Consider the following 20,447-nt stretch of genomic DNA (forward strand, 5'->3'; position numbering starts at 1 on the left):
GTAAATAAAGTAGCCTCATCCAATTCATATATGAGATTCAGCCAACTTAACCAAATATACAATTAAACCATACCTGTTAGTTTTAATGGAATGAAACTGGCTGTAAGCTGTGTTTCGGTTCAATGAATTTCTGGGAAAAAAGTGCCTTTTTATGATTGCCTCCACACCATTGGTGTCTACATTCAATAAAGTTGATATGGTGATAGATGTTATATGGAGCTTGGTGAAAAAACAATTAAAGAAGGAAACATGCCACAGCTTTGAAGGTAATGACACCAGAAACCATTAAGAAAGTTACTGATCATGACTGGAAGGCAGTCATAGTCCCCATATAGGAAACTGTGAATGTGTACCTGAAGAGGAATCCATTGATGAAAATTTCTACAAAAGACATTAGAATCAAAGTGGAATTTGCAGATAGAGAAGAAAATTCTGATAAACAGGAACTGTCTACTAACAATGTAGGTCATACAATCCTAGGTGCTGAAAGAAACTAGTTCTTCAGATGTAAAAATGGAAGGAGTAAATGTAAGGGCTCACTGTACAGTTGATGCTCCGAGTTGTCAACAGGCCTGTAAAAGAGACTAGGGTCATTTCTGAGTTTTGGACGAATCCTTCTTCAAAGCTGACAGAGTATACCAGCACAGCTACATTCTCCTGGCTGACTGTATTGTGCTGACAGTGCAGCTCAGCTGTGGTTTTTGGCTGTGTAGGGTGGAGTGGACGGGGGGAGAAATATGGCAGGAAATAAGTGGAAGGGTTCGAGAAGGGTAGCTGACAGCTGGGAGGGATAGGAATGTGGCATTGGTGAGCTCATTCTGGCTGTAGATGCTTGCACAGGTCACAGTGAAGTGAAGGTGTGTGTTGGAAGGGAAGAGGAAGAAGGAGGCAAAAGTGAAGAAGGTGTGATAGAAGTTCGAATGAAATCAGTGTCATGGGGCAGGGGTGGAGGTGAATGAGGGCCAGAGGCTAGTGGAGACTGAGGCCAGAGAGGTTGCAGGATCAAGGGAACTGTGAGTGCAGTTCCCGTGTATGTAACTCAGAGAAGCCTTTGTTAGGATGAAGGATCCAAATGGCATTGGTTGTGAAGCAGCCATTGAAATCACAGGTGTTGTGCTCAGCAGCATGTGTTGCCATTGCGCAGTACATTCTGCTCTTGGGTATAGTTTGGAGGTGGCCATTCATTCATTCATCCTGCAGTTGTATCCACCTCTCTGCTGTTCTGTATCCCCCTCCCAATCCAATCCTCCAAATAATTGTGTGTAGCACACAACTCCCCCCGCCAGCAGTCATAATGAGCTCACTGTTGCCATATTCCTATCCCTTACAACTGCTCTCTCTCCTTCCCCTCTTTCAGCTTCTATTTCCCAATCTTTTCCCCTACTCCCTCCCAATTTTCTCCCCTTGCTCATTCCACCCAGCACAACAGCTCACACCAGTTGTGCTTCTGTCTGAAGACATAATTACAGCAGTTCTGCATACTAGTCTGTCCTGTAAGGGCATCTTCATCTCTGCATAATTTCTACAACCTACATCCAAATGGATCAAAGTACCACACATTAATCCCTTCGTTACAAAATTGGTGATATTTTTTATGCCTCAGGATGTGTCCTATCAATGTATCCCTTCTTTTAGTGAGGTTGTGCTATACAGTTCTTTTCTCCCTATTTCAGTTCAGTACCTCCTCATAGTTATCCAGTCTTCCCATCAAATTTTCAGTATCCGTCAATAGCACTACAATTAAGAAGCTGCTATTCTCTTCTTGTCAGTACTGTTAATCATCCACATTTCACTTCCATACAAAGCTACACTTGAGAAAACACTCCCTAACACTTAAATTTATGTGTAATGTTAACAACTTCTCGTTTTCCAAAATGCTATTCTTGCTTCTGCCAATCTGCATTTTATATCCTCTCTACTTTGGCCCTCGCCACTTTTTTTGCTGACCAAACAGCAAAACTCACCTATTACTATTAGTGTTCCATGTCCTAATCTAATGACCTTGTCATCTCCTGATTCACTTTAACTAAATTGCATTATCCTTATTTTACTTTTGTTGATGTTCGTCTTATAACCTCTGTTCAACTGATCTTCCTAGTTCATTGTCATCTCTGGTAAAATAATGTCATCATCAAAGAGTGAATTTTTGTTAACATTATCAGAGTTATAGTTCTGTTATATTCACACCTGTTGACATCTGTCTTCCTTCGAATAGGAATTGTTACATTCTTGATGAAGTCTGAGGTATTCACCTGTCTCGTATACCTTGTGTACTAATTGGAATAATTTTTTCATGGTATGTTTTCCTGAGTGCCTCAATAATTCTGAGGAATGTCACCTACCTCAGGTGCCTTGCTTCAACTTAGATCTATTAGTGCACTATTGAATTCTACTCACAGTATCATACCTCCATTCTCAATTTACTTCTTTTGTTTCTACAATATTGTCTTAAGTTCATTTACCTTATGTAGCCCCTGTATCACAAACCCATGCAAGCCACCCACTTCAGCAAGGTCTACAGTTCATGGAGAGGAATGTAGTAATACAGAGTATTTACATTTGCAATCAATAATGTAATTTCTTCGAAGTTTTTAGCATGTCTAAGACCTTTTGTTCCTTATACACTGTTATGACTTTATGCAGGACAATACAGTGCAAGGTTTTCATTACTGCCCTACTTCTCATTCACACTGGATATGCAAATAGTTGCTTATCTCTCATTTTCAATCACAACATGGCACACATTCCATCATTGCCTCACATGTACTTTGCTTATTAAACTAAATATCATCACTGTGGTCCTGATCAGCTGACAATGTACGTAGTGCTACATTATGAAATAATGCATGTAGTGTGTGCAATGACATAGAATAAGAAATAAGTGAACAGTGTAGCACTAAACTTTTACATTACAGTATTCTTCTTTGCGAAACTATTGTACACTAGGGGTAAACCAAATGTGGAAGCACTGCTTCAAAAAGGCTGCACTCATATCTGGGAGGGTGGAGGTTCCAATCTCTGTCTGGTCATTCTGATTTAGGTTTTCCTTGTTTTCCCTAACTAGGGTATTTTTTAGTTCTTAAATTGTATACCATAACATGTCCAATGTCCTCGTAAAACTAGGATGTGTATAAATAAAACTACTACTGCTTGTACTGTAGATACACATATTAGTTATTGATAGTCTGTGCAGTTTAGGCTATATACACAAATTTGTGTTTGTTCTCTGCACTGATTTTAATTAACAGCACTTCATTTGTCATATTGTCATTTGAAGCCCATTTTTGGAAGCCTTATTGTTTGTAGACCCTGATCACCAAGTGCACAAGTTCAGTCTTGCTCTAGGCACAGATCATTCTTAGCTGGAGTACTAATTTGGTGTACACATTTGTAATCATATTTGCTCAGTAAAATATTTTTCAGCGACGTCTTTTTTTAAAAAATAAAATTGTAATGTAGGGGCTACCTTTGTCCCTTCTTGTGTGATCATTTCACTGTATAGTGACAAACGACAGTGTTTGTGTTGCTGCTTGTGCACTAACCATGTGTGAAAGTCATTGAGGCAGAGAATCTTCCATTTTGATTATTGTTTTGCAACCTCCTCCCACGCATTTAAGTATATGTTGCGATTTCTGCAGGTTTAAAGTTCCTGCTGCCTTCTACATAATTGCAAAAGGCATATTTTGTGAATTAGTAACTAGCAATTCATTTGTGGTTCCCAGTGGTAAGCTTACAAAGTTTCTTAATTTGTTTCCTTGTTTTTCTCCTTTATAGATCCTACGGTTCATGATTCTACAAAGTGTTGCTGCTCTTTTTCACACATTGCTACTCCCTGCGCCCTCCGTAAGTTTGTAGTTAGTGTATAAGCTTTGCAATCTACACTGTGTTCGAAGTTATTCATGCTACTGTTTCTAGGTTTGCTGGAAAGTTTCCAGTCAATTTATTGTTTATCATTCTGAACACTTTCACATACATTTCTATTGTGATTGTTGGATCTCTAGTCTGTTTCGCTATCTACAGTTAAGATCTACCTGTGTTCTCAGAGTGATATACTTGTTCATTGTAAACAAGAGAAGTGGTACCATTGGTCATATAAAATTACAGAAAGTTAATTTTAGTCACTATGTGACCATTTTCAGAGCTTAAAAAGTATAAGACATAAAATCAGACATGAAGACCATATTATAAAACATAGGCATAAGTCACATTGGATAGATTACAATTACGGTGTATAGTAGGTACCACATATTAAAGTCTTGAAGACTCATGTAATAAAACACATATTACAGCTTCAGCATGGTGTCAGTACAGGACATAGCATCTAATGAAAAAATTTTGAACTGAGCTTGCAGCTTACAATCATACTCCAGTGTAACTTTCTTTAGTTTTCCTGGCCTTACCCTATTTGAAGTGGTTGCCATGTTAACTCAGGATTTGGTAACATAAGTGGTAGAGGGTGACCAGATTGCCATGCCCCCCTCCCCCCATATGGACGAAATTTGTGTACCATATCTGTCTGTACCTAGTGTTATGCCATGGAAAAGTGTGTGAACATCTTTTCTAAATGTTTGCAAATCATGTAACTGAGGCATGACGTGAGTACTAGCCTGGTGTTCACCTAGTCTAATGTGGGAAACTGTCTAAAAACCATATCTACACTGTCTAGTACAGCAGCCCTTATCATTAAATCTGTTGGACAGGACCAACATGCCTCCCTGAACACTGGAAACAGCATTCTAGCTATCCGTGCGGGTCATTGCTTCATTCTATCATTTCATTTAAAACCTGCAAATAGTTCCTTGTACTGTATCTACTTCTAAATTCAGCTTAGTCCTTTGTTTGAGTAAATCCAATGTTTTTCCTGTTCAGCTCGTAATGATTTAATAGATGTCTTGTATATACAGACAGAAGGCTAATAGATCTGTTTGCCTGCTTACTCATATTTCATGTGACTCACAACAACTTTTGCATTATCCCACTTTTTGGGAATTGTCTTCCTGATGCAGACATTCTATAAATATGATCTCATTTTCATGGCAAACTGAGGTAATATATAGCTTTTACGTTTCAAGCCAAGTGAATTTATTGAAATAGCGCTATGTTTTGATGAGTGGCACTTTTGGCAGAGATGATAAATAGGGAGTGACACTCTTTGATAGATCACACAGTTTTTACGAACTCACACAGATTGAAACATGGCAACTTATATTAATTCTGTAAATAATTCTGAAAGTGCTTTTTGTGCTATTTTTTATCCAGATTTTATCACTTCCGTGGAAAAGCCATTTATTTATTTTTTTTATTTTTTGCAAAATGTTGTTTTTTTCATTTTTGATGTTTGTTTTTAAATTTGAGATTTTCCTTTGTTTTTGCATGAAGCATCTTTTGGCATCTGCCTAAGTATCTTTGTTAAATAATTGCTCCTTTTGTTGATACCTCTATGATCTTCATTTCCTAAGATGCTGAATGTATTGTTTAATTGTTTCTGGTATTCTACTGTTAAGTTTGTTTCTGTCCAGCTTTGTGTCTGGTTTTAGTGCAATATATATAATATTGGTTTTAATTTTCTTACGTACAATAAAGTCTATGCCTGGATTTCCTCTCAGCTCTGTTCCTCTATAATAGAACATATCATTTAGAGAATGTAAACGTCAAAGATTTTCTTGTGGAAGATGTCACGAAGTCTCAGTATGACTTTGTTGTAACTCATCTGAAGAATAGACACACACTAAAAATTTTTATCATGCAAAATCTTATAAAGAAAGAGCAGTAATTGTATAGTGCACCAGCACTTCAAGATTTAAAAACAAGTGGAACTTACTTGTAATCCTAAATTATTTATTTCTTCTTTCTTGTTTACGGCGAACATTGTGGTATTATTTTGTATTCATGTTCAGACTCATTTACTGTAATAAATGACATAATCTGTTTAATTATGAAATTTAATTTTTTCCCCACTTGTACTATTCTCTTTCAGTTGTACAGTGTGCACATCTTCTTGTAAAAAATGTGGATTATTATTTTGTAAGCAGTTGGAACATGTCTAGACAGAAAATAAATATTTGTTATTGTTGTGGACTGACAAGACAGCCAGTCCACAGTGACGGGTAACCGAGAGGCACGCGCTTAAACTCACGCAGGCTGGCGTGAGGTCTGAAACAGGATACGTAATGAATGCTATAAAGAAAAGTACGTAGCTGCTGGAATACCTAACTTTAATCCACAATTGGTGACATTGGTCTTGTTACTGTACATGCTTCATTAGATACATAGCAAAGGATAAATGGCGCCTTGCTAGGTCGCAGCAATTGACTTAGCTGAAGGCTATGCTATCTATCGTCTCGGCAAATGAGAGCGTAATTCTCAGTGAACCTTTCCTAGCAACGTCGGCTGTACAACTGGGGCGAGTGCCAGTACGTCTCTATAGACCTGCCGTGTGGTGGCGCTCGGTCTGCGATCACTGACAGTGGCGACACGCGGGTCCGACATGTACTAACTGATTTAAAGCTACCACCTAGCAAGTGTGGTGTCTGGCGGTGACACCACAGTTATTTCAAAACCGTGAAAAGTATAGGCAACTGAAATGGTTGTATACACACTATGAAATTGGAAGGGAGTTGTTAGAAGTGAAGTCAGAGATTTTGGTCATCGTAACTAGGCAAAGCCATTTGTGGGAGAAGAAAAGCCTTGCTTTAATTAAGGAAAGAGAACTCGATAAATAAGCCTGATTCAAACAATATGGATATCAAATGAAAGATTAAATGTCTGATGATCATAAGAACTGCATGACTGTATAAGTATTTTACAGCAGGCAAGCAGGTAATGCAGATGAAAAAGAAAGAGAGGAGATATAATCATAATCATTGAGGTAATCATCATTTTTCATGTCTACTGCAGAACATAGGCCACTTCCTAATTTCCCTGGATGTTATGAACTTGTGATATGCACTTGTGGTGCTCCTGCATATTTTAGTGACATTTATCCACCTTCCTGTAGATTGTCAACTTTGAAATGCAGCAAAGAACTTTATTGGTTCACCTGCTCTCCATTTAGCTGGCCCTGTGCCCTCCAAATTCATTTTATTCTAATAGCAGACACAATTGATTTAGTAACTACTTCCATTAGTTGTTGAAATTTATCTTCACTTGACTAAAAAATTAAAATGTCATCATCCAGAGACAGTTGAGTTATTCTTTGTTTTCCACAGTTTTTGTGGATCCGGTAATTCCTCTAGGGCCACAGAGAATAGTTTTTGAGATATGGGATCCATTGCCTGACTCCTCTTCCAGTTCTGAATTTTCCACTAATGCTGATTAAATCTATTGGAAATTATAGCACTGGTGTGTATACAATATACTTTATAATGTACTAACATAAACTGAATCAATTCATTATTTTCTCAAGGTGTGTTAGTGCAAATATAGATAATAATGTATGCAATGCCAGGTGACAGAGAGGTAAGATACAGTATCAGAGAAAGTTGGATGAGGTGCAATTCATGTTTAAGAAGAAAATCTTAGGAAGAAGTGTTTGTTCATGATATTGCCTGAAGCACATCTTATTTTCCACAATGGTAAAGTGAACTAATGATTTTTTTATTGTTACTGGTAAAAATGTGGATCTAAACTTTAACCCTTTAACTGCTCTGGACATGTTAATGCGCGCACCTTTGTACCTGTCCCTGTGTGCTCTGAACGTTCAGAGCACACAGGGACAGGTACAAAGGCGCGCGCATTAACACGTCCAGAGCAGTTAAAGGGTTAATCACATAACTGAATATAATAGGTACATATTTGAGAATTGTTGTTCCACTCGAGTAAATGTTGTCATGTGTTTATTGTTACAAGAAGCTTTTGTTCGAAGCAATGTGAATGAGGTGTCACCCCGTGTCAGTTGCATTATATGTGGCATGGTCCCCATCTGAATTCTTCTAACAAATGACTTTTTACTTAGCTAATTGCTGAAGGCATTCAAGAAAAATAAAACATTGTACATTTAATCCAGTAATTTTTGCTGTTTTCATTCTATCTCTCTTAGGCTAAATGTTTTTGACAGAGTAAGCTGCAGAAAAACTCTAGGTACAATTGAGAGAAGTACTAGTTTTGTATATTGCTGTAATTTGGACAGAATCATGGATTTTATAGTGCACTTATTCAGTAAAATTCGTCAGAATATAGGAATCCTCTTAAATACTTTACTGCCAATACAAGAAACAGGATTTCAAATTACATACTTGCAGAATTATTATGTTTATCAGAATACTGCAGGTAGCAAAAATTAATCTGATACAGCTTGAGCAGTGCAAGTTAGTATTATTGCATAACTAGTCAATAGATAGGATTGTGGGTACACTATTTAAGACATGGGACAGATCTTTGATTATATGTCACATTATGTTTGGTATCAAGAGCCAGTATCCCTTACTCTGTATAAGAATTTTATGCCAAGTTGTACCAAACTGTAAGAGATTGTAGTGACAAGATCACTTAGAAATATGTGGAGGGTCATTGTCTGTGAGAACTTAAATGCGATCTATTTGTCAGACAATAGGCTGCTCATCATGCTCCATGGACTAGGGTTATTTTGGTGCATGTTTGAAGTATTCCCCACTGTAAAATTCCCACCAAAATTAAAGTGGCATAACACAGTTCTCATTGGGAACTGCTTTTTAAATCACATTGTCTTTAATAAGTTACATACTGATGTCATAGTAAAACTTTTGCCTGTTGACAGCAGCAAATAATAACAGTAAAAAAAAAATCTTTTCAGTTGGGTTTAGGTAGTGAAAGAAAAATATTGTTTGAAAGAATGTGCTCTGAAGAAGAATGGACGGCTCAAAACCTGAGGAATAATGTTCACTTTATTGTTTGTGTTTAACAGCTCTGGACACACTTGTACCTGTCATCCTCACTCTTATCGCTGTTTTGGCACAGAGTATAGATTGGTTGGCAAAACTTTAAGGATGAAAGTAACTTCACATGATATTTCACTGCCAAGTAACATAGCTCGATGTAGTGTGATCTTTACATAGAAAGAACTGCTACAGTATAGTACAGAAACTAAATGAAGAAAATATACAGTGAGATGAATAGAAATGGCACTTTTATTTAAAGACAATAATTACACTGAATTTTGTCACAATTCATAATGGTCCGCTGGAAATTACAAAAGGTGGGACATCATAGAATGTGTATCACCACATATAGCAATGCAGAATCTGCAGCATGTTTCCAAGCTGGCCAGAATGCTGGTTCATAGTTCTGTTCATCCACCAATGCAATTGACAGCTGCTGTATGATTGGTGGTGCATGCAGACATGATGCAGTATGTCTCCCGAACACATCCCCTACATTTAAGGTGGGGGAATGAGCAGGCCAGTCCATTCACCATTCACTGAGTATCCTCTCATTCCAAGAGATATTGTTTTAATCCATTACTTCAAACAACATATTAATTCAGAGAGACCACTAGAAGCCATCTGTATACTGGCAAAGTCAGTGTTTTATTATTATGAACCTTAGAGTTATGCAGAATTTACATTCCAAAATTCAGGCAATTAGATAAATTGTAGGAGTAGTGGCTAACTGGGTGCTCTTTTGCTTTGTTTTTGAAAATATAGTGATTTCAGTTTGCTGTCTGATGTATTTTACTAACCTGTTACAGCCATTCGCATAAAGTATAAAACTACAGTCTGAAACCTAGATAGTTTGGTGTAGTTGATGGAAATTATTTTTACTTTTAGTATTGTGGTTTTAAATTTTGGAGCTCATCCTAAATTCACCCTCATTATTAAACAGAAATACAGTTAGGGAATATATGTACTGACATGTAAACGTAAGAATCCTGAGGTCCCTCAGGAGGCTTCTGCAAGAAGTTAGTTATTCAGTTTTACACAGTAATATTATTGCACACTTCTGTGGAATACTTTCTGACCTTAGCTGCATTGGTCCAGGCGATTATGTCATAGTACAGTATTGGTTGGAAGTCTAGCACTCGTGTTTGCAGGTCAACATAGTAAGAAAGATTTGTAAGAGCAAAGCAGGCAGATCTGAGTTTATGGTTAACATATCCAAATGCTGGTGCCACCACAGTTTTTCATCTGTATATCTATGAATGTCACACATGGTAGCTCATCCAGTACATGCAAATTGGTTTCTAGCTTTGGTACCTACCAGCCATTTTTATTTCTTTGGAATTATGTAATATGAGCTTTTGTAACATTAAGGGTTACACTGTTAACTGTGAACCAGTTTAAGCATATTCTATTATTCTCTTGACTGTGTCTAATGTACCAGGTAAACCATTTATGTAGGTAAACAAAAGGAGCATGGTAAGTACCAAATATTGTGGGGCACCATATTTAGTGTTTACTCACTCAGAATATACCCATATTCCTGTCATTTTATTTGCAAATGTGACACTTTGTTTCATACTATTAAGATACTAGAATACCTTGTATTCCATACTGTTTTAATTTCTCTAGTAGTATCTTATGATTTACATGACCAAAGTCTTTAATATTCTCACAGAGAATGCAAACATGATTCCTTTTCTTGTTTAATTCTAGTAGAGCTGAGGTATTTGACAATGGTTTGGTGAAAACTGATTTTTTCAATGTCACAAGCTGCTGAACAATTTTAAGTGAAATGGCATGACTGATGCTGGTCTCTAAATACTGCCTGTGCACCATAATTTAAGTCACCACTGTGCATGTTGCAGGCACCTCCTAGTGTGGGCCATTGTGTCTTCAGAACACTTCCTAGCAGTGGCTGCTGTGTCTTTTGAGCACGGCCTAGTACTGGGCACAGTATATTGTGTAGCCATAGAAATGTCAAGAGTCTGAGCCACCATTAGGGTGGGATACAAGAAAAACTGAGTTCATGTTACCATTGATTGCTTTTTCAACAGAGATGCCTTTAGGCAAACCATATTGAGCTATTATTAAAAGGTTATTCCCAGACAGATAGTTCAGTATTCAGTTGTAAACTACTTTTGCAAATATTTTTGAGTACAAAGTAAGATGGGAGATAGTGCTCAGTTGTTATCTCCTTTTTTATAAGTGCATACTTCAGCCTTTCAGGAATTGTCCCTTGACTCATTAACTGACTACAAAGGTAACTTGAAAGGGGGTTGGTGGGTAGGGTTACAGTGCCAGTACAGTACAATGTAGTCAGAAAATATGTAACATATATATAAAAGTTTGCCCTGTAAAAAATCCAATCCAGTGAAGGGTCTCTCTCTCTCTCTCTCTCTCTCTCTCTCTCTCTCTCTCTCTCTCTCTCTCTCCCTCTCTTTGATAGTTCTTGATATTTCTACTTCTTTAATTTCCTTCAGCATTAACTGTCTCACGGTGTGCATTATGTTAAAGATTTTTTTCTGTCCCCAATTAGCATGTGATTCATTGTGGTAAACTGTGTGCATGAAATCTTGTTTGCATAGTTCTGTTTCTACTAGTGGCAGCCCAGCGGAGCATAAAGCAGTAAAATATGTGTGGCATACTTGTCTTTTAATTTTCTTGCACTACAATTACTATCCTTTATAATATTTTATACAAAATAAAACACTTATTATTGTTTCTCTGTAATAAATCTTCCATCCATTGTAGTGAGGAACTTGAGAGTTTTTTTATCTGCACAGTGTCCTATGGACACATATCATGTAGCTGTAGGTGTGGCTGATGCACAGCAGAATTCAGTTAGGAAATATGTTGCTTCAGAAAAAGTAGGAAGAAAATTCTGCTGTTAGTCAGCAGTCATGAAAGAGGTGTGGGCCAACTTCTGCAGGGAAAGTTAGGTGACAGCAACCAGCTCGCAAACTTTTTCAAGCCTAGTGCATCTCTCAGCCATGTGATAGAGGGTATAGGATCTTTGTGTAAAGGTTTCACCAAGGAGGGTCATGTTGTGTTAGCGATGGGAGCAGGGAACAGTATTGATAGGGACCAGGGCTACAGTATTGAGAGTGACCTGGTAAAAATTGCATCAGCAACGAACCATACTAATGTTGAGTTTCTGCCTGTTTTCAAGAGGTACAATCGACCCCAGTTGAACAGCTCTGAGAAGAGGGTCAATATGGAGTTGGATCGACTGCTTCGGGCTGGTGCTAGGTCAGGGATTGGTTTGGTTCCTGTTGAAACTATTGGTAGGTGGGACTTTACTTCTCATGGCCTGCATCCCAATAGAATAGGGAAGGATATACTGACTAGGTTGATAGCAATTTCTTTATGGGGGGACACTGCATCTCATGGAAGTAGTTCTTTTTTAGGTTAAGCTCATTATCTACACATTCAATATTGAAACAAAATGTATCTGAAAATGTTAAGGATAATACTTGTGAAGGCAAAAAAATGTAACAGTAAATTTACTACATCAAAATATCAGAGGTTTAAAAAACAAAATTAATGAATTTCAGATCTGTTTAGATGAGTACAGTCTACAAATCCTGTTGATATTATTTGTATTTCTATACATCATTTAGGTAGTAAAATTGAAATGATTAATATGGAAGGGTATACCTTAGCTTCAAAGTATTGTATAAAAGAGATGGAGAAAGGAGGAGTTGCCATTTACAGTAGAAAGGGTCACAATTATAAAAACACTGACATCCTTAAATACTGTAGTGATCAGCATTTTGAAGCATGTGCCACACAAGCAGAAACACACAAAAGAAAAATAATTATAGTCACAATATACAGGGCTCCAACTGGTAATTTCCAGCTATTCACTGAACAGCTTGATGCAGTAATAAATTTCTTAACTTCTAAAAATAATGAACTCATACTAAGTGGAGATTTTAATTTAAATTTTCTGGAGGATAGTTACTCAAAATCCATACTAGAGTCTCTTACCACTTCTTATAAACTCATCCCCGTAGTACAGTTCCCAACCAGGGTTATGGTTACCAGCAGCACTGCTATTGATAACATTTTCATAGATAAATACCACACTAGCAAATCATAGTATAAATCCAATATTTAATGGCCTTCCAGATCGTGATGCCCAGTTGTTTACATTTAATATAGTGGGGTCTGATTCGACTAATAACAGGAAGTGGGAAACTATATGAATAATAAATGAAAGAGGAATTGAATGTATAAAAACCTGTTTGAGGAATACAGACTGGAAAGATGCATACAATTCACCTGGGATAAATGAAAAATATAACTGTTTCTCTAATGCGGTCATAGGTCACATTGAAAACTGCTGCCCTAAGAAAAGTAATCAAAGCAAATAGATTAAATGTTTCAAAACCTTAGATTACAAATGGAATAAAAGTATCTTGCAAAACAAAAAGAAGACTGTACTTAATGTCAAGGGAAAACGATGACTAGAGAGCTAAATCACATTACAAATTATATTGTAAAATTCTAAACAAAGTAATCAGAACCTCAAAATGTATTTATTTTCAAGAAAAAAAATAAATGCCTCTAATAACAAGACAAAAACTATATGGAACACAGTGAAAAGTGAAACAGGAAAAACTAATCAGGCAAATGAGGAAATTATGTTAAATGTAAATAATGAGTTGATTAGAGACCCCTCCAAAACTACAGACACTTTGAACAACTTTTTTCTTTCAGTAGCAGACAACTTAGGTTTGCATAGTTCCTCAGAAGACCACTTAAAATATTTAAAAAATGCATTTCCGCAGAAGTTTGACAAAATTCAACTATATCCTACCTCACCGAAAGAGATTTATAATATTATTAGCACTCTTAAAAACAAATGTTCCTGTGGTTATGATGAAATCAGCACTACCATTATTAAATGTTGCTCCTCAGAACTTTGTGACATGCTGAGTTACTTATGTAATGAATCCCTCCACAGTGGTACTTTTCCAGATAGGCTTAAATATGCTATTGTCAAACCATTACACAAAAAATGAGACAAATCATCAGTGGAAAACTTCCATCCCATTTCATAACTGGTAATATTTTCAAAAGTGTTTGCAAGGGTTACGTACAATAGACTTTATAAACACTTAGTACAGAAAAATGTTCTCATTCGCAATCAGTTTGGATTTCGGAAAGGATTGTCAACTGATCAATAAATCGAAAGTTTTTACCACTTGGAATATTCTGTGACCTGGCTAAAGCTTTTGATTGTGTTATGCGTGATATCCTTATACAAAAGTTAAAATATTATGGGATAACAGGAGTAGCAGGCTCATTGTTCTCATCCTATCTTTTTAATAGAAAACAATGTATGTCTGTATCAAGCTCACCACATAACTGTAGTGGCGTAGCAAGACAGCCACGCCACTCGGAAGTAGCCGAAAGGCACGCGTTAAGCTCACGCAGATTGGCGTGAGGTCTGGAACAGGACAATGTCTTGAGAATTGCAATAAAGTACGAAAATCTTGTAATACTTAACTTTAATCCACATTTGTAGAAGATCGCTCTTGATGATACATGCTTCACACTATTAATTATTAAAGCTATGGCGCCTTGCTAGGTCATAGCAAATGTAGCTGAAGACTATGCTAACTATCGTCTCGGCAAATGAGAGCGTAGTTGTCAGTGAACCATTGCTATGAACGTCGGCTGTACAACTGGGGCGAGTGCTAGTACGTCTCTCTAGACCTGCCGTGTGGTGGCGCTCGGTCTGCTATCACTGACAGTGGCGACACGCGGGTCCGACGTATACTAATGGACCACGGCCGATTTAAAGGCTACCACCTAGCAAGTGTGGTGTCTGGCGGTGACACCACAATAACAATAGTCGTTCAAAATATGAAACCATCAGACAAGGGGTGCCCCAGGGCTCTATTTTAGGTCCCTTGCTGTTTCTATTATATATTAATGACCTTCCATATGCACTGTCACAAAATGCAAATTTTGTCTTATTTGCAGATGATACAAGTGTTGGTATAAAAAACAGTACCCATGATCTCACTGAGCAATCAGCTAATGAAATATGGTTGGTTCACAGCAAATGGATTGTCACTGAATTTTGACAAGACCCTGTACATACAGTTTAGTATCTCACAAAAAATACCTGACCCTATAAGTATAATGTATTCAAACAATGAAATTAAAGCTGTAGACAGTGTCAAATTTTTAGGGCTACAAATTGACCACAGTCTAAATTGTAAAACCCACACTCTAGACTTAATGAAATGCCTTAGTTAAGCTACATTTGCGGTATGCATGATAGCAGAAATAGGTGATTTAAAAATGAAGAAGTTAGTTTATTTGGCCTACTTCCGTTCACTAATGAATTATGGAATCATCTTTTGGGGAAACTCCTCCCACGAAGAGAACATTTTTAAAATTCAGAAATGAGTCATTAGAATTATATCTGGTGTCAGTCCTAGATTATCATGCAGAGACCTCTTTAAGAAACTTCGTATTCTAACTACTACTTCTCAGTACAAAGTGTAAAACACGATTATAATACCAGAACCAAAAACAATCTGTATAAGGACTATAAAAGCTTAACATTAGTACAAAAAGGAGTCAAATACATGGGTACTCATATATTCAATAACTTACCAAAGCATATCAAAAGTCTTGTAAGCAATAAAGATCAGTTTCAGAATGAATTAAAAAAAAAAAAATTACTCTTTCCACATCCCAGAGACTCCTCTCCAAGGGATCCATGGAAAATGATAAATGTAATGGACCTGATTCCTAGACAACAATCACTTCTCAGAAGATGAAACAATGGATCTCAAGCATGAATGTCAAAACCACAGTAAACAAAGTAGGAAAGAGTACCAACAGTTGGTGATGTCTTACCTCAAAATGGTAGACAGTCTACAATGGGTCACATGGGAATTCAGAAAGATACAGCAATCATTCCAGTTATTCTCTTAAAAATCCAAATCTTAACAAACTGAAAAATGGTTTTTGTAAAATTACCTGCACCTAGTGAGTACCTCCCGATGGAGCAGTAAAAAAGTAAAGAAAATGTAGTTCTATCTTTTATAACTGTTAGTTCTTTAATGGAGGAGGAGAAAGGGATAGGTTTTGGCAGAAGAAACAAGTCACTCAGTCCCCCTAATGTTAGGCACTCATCTGGCGTGAGGATAAGAGGAGATGAAGATGAAAAGAAGAAACAGATTTTAATGCTGCAACTCTTCTACAGGACTTTAGTAACAACAAACTACGGATAGTGTTTGTATCCTAGCAACAAAACGTAACTGTCCCAACAATAAAAATTTAATATTTTCTAACAAGAAGCATATGGTATCTTTTTGCAGCAGAAATATTTTCTGCTGAACATCACAGAAAATGACTAAATCAGATTTGGAAACTACCCTACTGTTTCCCAGACAGTGCCATTATAAACAGACATCTAATGTTCTTAGTGTAACATTAGCTACACAAAGAAATAACATTTTTCTAAAATTCTACAGCTAACCAGTGATTATGCCTGACATGTTGCTGCCAAAAACATTCTTTAGGGCATGGCATTGTGTCACTGTGCTATGCTAACCAAGCAACATAACACTTACCTCTGATTGCATCCTGCAAGCAGCTTCAAGACATCAGCAAACAGAGGTGGGATTGTTTAGCAGAAACTAAAGTGTCCAAAACTGTAGCTAGAATTTTGAGCTGATAGGAATTCAGCTGGAAACCTAGAGGAGATTCTGCAGGTGCTTCTAGAGAACAACTAAGTTTAATATTAGAAGATGTAATACAACAAATTACAATTATCTGTGGGTTCACTTGGTCAGTTGATGACTAAGTGAAAAACTTATTGAAGAGTGAATACAAGCACACTAGTTACACATTTAGTCAACCCATGTTTGAGACTATGTTAAGAATAGAACTAACTGCTACCTAGATTCACTAAATGCACAGGCAAGACTTAGATGGGCAATACAGCTATGGGCTTACCTAGGCAAACTCATAGGTTCTGTATCCTCTCATATGATTACTTTGCATCATGTCTACTATCCCTTATCTTTTTAATTGTTATCTCCTGACTTTCATAGTCTCCACTGCTTCTTCTGTAATAACTCCTTACATCATGATTCTTAGCACAAAACTCTGAACCGCAACTAACTCTTAGATTAATACTCTGCTTGATACCAGTCATGCCTTTTCCATAAAATCCTTGGCACATCAGGAGATGTTCATGGAACATCTTGTGGTATTCAGAACATTCCTCAGAAAGTTCCATGCTTATGCCACATATTGCCTTTGCCAAGTGCAGCCACTTCTGCCTTTGCCAACATCATCTTATTTCATGAGTCTGTTAAACACAGAGTGCTGCTTCTGTCAGTAACATTATTTGAAGTACCGCTCAACAGGAATTTACTCTGGAGGACACAGTAAATATCCACAGCTCCTACCCTGGTTCCTTAACCCTTAACTAGCAAGGGTGGTCTCTCATACTGCTACAGTTTTTTGTTTTCTGATATTTCACACACCGCTGTGAAGCAAAGTAGAATCTTCCGTGTACCTTCCTATTGGATGGCAAGCTACATTTACCATAAATCTGGTATTGTTGCTGCAATTTATTTCTTATTTTTGGACCTCTGGATGTCTCACAGATGTACCATAGTGTTTGTGTGTCGTGTTTTTGTTGAAAGTTATCGTTTCTCCATTTCTATGGTAGAATTATGGGGTGGAAAAAAAAAAAAATATATATATATATATATATATATATATATATATATATATATATATATATATATATATATATATAATAGAAGGAAACATTCCACGTGGGAATTTTATATAAAAAAACAAAGATGTCTGGAATGACTCCTTACCCTCTCCCTTAAAACCCACTTCCTTTCGTCTTCCCCTCTCCTTCCCTCTTTCCTGATGAGGCAACAGTTTGTTGCGAAAGCTTGAATTTTGTGTGTATGTTTGTGTTTGTTTGTGTGTCTATCGACCTGCCAGCGCTTTCGTTCGGTAAGTCACCTCATCTTTGTTTTTTTTTTTATATATATATATATATATATATATATATATATATATATATATATATATATATATATAAGAAAGATGATGAAACTTACCAAACAAAAGCGCTGGCAGGTCGATAGACACACAAACAAACACAAACATACACACAAAATTCTAGCTTTCGCAACCAATGGTTGCCTCGTCAGGAAAGAGGGAAGGAGAAGGAAAGACAAAAGGATATGGGTTTTAAGGGAGAGGGTAAGGAGTCATTCCAATCCCGGGAGCGGAAAGACTTACCTTAGGGGGAAAAAAGGACAGGTATACACTCGCACACACGCACATATCCATCCACACATACAGACACAAGCAGACATATTTAAAGGCCAAATATGTCTGCTTGTGTCTGTATGTGTGGATGGATATGTGCGTGTGTGCGAGTGTATACCTGTCCTTTTTTCCCGCTAAGGTAAGTCTTTCCGCTCCCGGGATTGGAATGACTCCTTACCCTCTCCCTTAAAACCCACTTCCTTTCGTCTTCCCCTCTCCTTCCCTCTTTCCTGATGAGGCAACAGTTTGTTGCGAAAGCTTGAATTTTGTGTGTATGTTTGTGTTTGTTTGTGTGTCTATCGACCTGCCAGCGCTTTTGTTCGGTAAGTCACCTCATCTTTGTTTTTTTTATATATATATATATATATCCTTTTTTTTCCCCTAAGGTAAGTCTTTCCGCTCCCAGGATTGGAATGACTCCTTACCCTCTCCCTTAAAACCCACTTCCTTTCGTCTTTCCCGTTCCCTCTTTTCTGATGAGGCAACAGTTTGTTGCAAAAGCTTGAATTTTGTGTGTATGTATGTGTCTGTTTGTGTTTCTATCGACCTGCCAGCGCTTTCGTTCGGTAAGTCACATCCTTTCGTCTTTCCCTCTCCTTCCCTCTTTCCTGATGAGGCAACAGTTTGTTGTGAAAGCTTGAATTTCGTGTGTATGTTTGTGTTTGTTTGTGTGTCTATCGACCTGCCAGCGCTTTCGTTCGGTAAGTCACATCATCTATGTTTTTAGATATATTTTTCCCATGTGGAATGTTTCCCTCTATTATATTCAATTTTAGGGGGAGACACTCATGTACATTGTACCACACTTAACAAATATTATAACTATTGAACCCATAATATCCTGCCATCAGCAAATTCCTGTGGCACCCACCATGCGAGAGTTACAGTATACAATGTGTAAGGTATGTGTCTTGGGGGACAAGGAAGAGGAGGAGGGAGGGGGGGGGGGTGGAGGGGGGTGAGAGGGGGAGACATAGGATATGCGACAGACATATACGTGCAGCTATAGGTATATTTATGCTTGTAGATATGATCTGTAATTCACATATTCATACTCCCATATATTGACATTTCAGGACAACTGAAGAAAAATATAATAATGTCTCTGTTCAAAGCAAGGGAACTGTGGTCAACACAATGTGGTGCTGATGAAACATTTGATCAGACAAGTATTACAATTGCCAGTATTGAAGGAGCATCAGAGAATGTAATTGTTGGCAGTCACAATGGTTTTCTCTACATATTCCAGCCTTCCACAGCAAAATCAGAAGATGGAAAATTCATTGGATACAAACCTTGTGATCTCCTCATTGAAACACACCTTGCACATCCAATTTTGCAAGTGTGTGTAGGAAAACTTGTTTCGTAAGTATTTGTGTTATAATTTACAGTATGTTATTTCAAAACAATAAAACGGTAACTTACTCTGCAGGCTCTGACTAATTTGTAGTTATTGTTGTTTTTCTCAAAATGTTTAATATGGTTCTTTCTTGAGCACAATTTTTGAACTGGAAAAGCTCAGGACATTAATTTAGGGTACTTTAAGACTTTATTTTGTCAAGTTCTTTGACACTGATGTTGCAGAATGGAATGTTTTGATCTAATATGATTTTTGTTGATCTCAGTACTAAAGGGTGTCCCACTCAAACCTCCCTGATTTCAAAGACCCAGGGAAAAAAACCACAGTAGGTATGACAATGAAAAATGCACCACATTGTAGAGCATCTCATAGAATTTATTTATTTATCATCAATACACCTCTACATGTGAACCAATTTTAGCATAAAGAATTGAGTGTATATTCAATTTCTTGACAAGTTATTTGTAACATTTCTTCTGTTATTGTTCCAATCACATTAGTGATACAATGTCAGAACATAGGAATATCGTCCAATTTGGTCGCGTGCTTGCGGTCCTTCACGAATCCCCACATGAAGAAATCAAGTGGCATAGTGTCAGGTGAACGTGGTGGCCAGGCAATGGGTCCTCTGCATCTGATCCAATGATTGGGAAATTTCCTATCCAGGAACTTGCAAACAGCCATTGACAAATGCGGAAGAGCTCCATCTTGTTGAAAAATGATGTCGGGTTGCAAGTCTTGTATCTGAGGGTACACAAACTGCTCCAACACGTCCAGATACAGTGACTCATTCACTGTTTGTTCCACAAAGAAGAACTGTCCAACAATCCTGTTGTGCATTAGCCCACACCAGACATTTAGTTTAGGGATATCACGAACATGTCCAATGACAATGTGCG

At 37.3% G+C, this 20,447-nt stretch overlaps 1 protein-coding gene across 2 annotated transcripts in view; it reads left to right on the forward strand.

Annotated features, from left to right (window-relative positions):
* Positions 1–20,447, forward strand: part of LOC124799688 (protein PTHB1) — a 101,673-nt gene that overhangs the window by 8,979 nt on the left and 72,247 nt on the right. Inside the window, exons 3-4 of one of the 2 annotated variants that reach the window (XM_047262939.1) lie at positions 3,775–3,843; positions 19,265–19,553. In XM_047262939.1, coding sequence (XP_047118895.1) covers positions 19,288–19,553 — 266 coding nt within the window. In that variant the 5' untranslated portion in view covers positions 3,775–3,843; positions 19,265–19,287. The remainder of the gene's footprint in view (positions 1–3,774; positions 3,844–19,264; positions 19,554–20,447) is intronic. The other variant, XM_047262940.1, reaches the window with a different exon arrangement.

Source organism: Schistocerca piceifrons, chromosome 1, assembly GCF_021461385.2.
Source record: "Schistocerca piceifrons isolate TAMUIC-IGC-003096 chromosome 1, iqSchPice1.1, whole genome shotgun sequence".
Lineage (NCBI taxonomy): Eukaryota > Metazoa > Arthropoda > Insecta > Orthoptera > Acrididae > Schistocerca > Schistocerca piceifrons.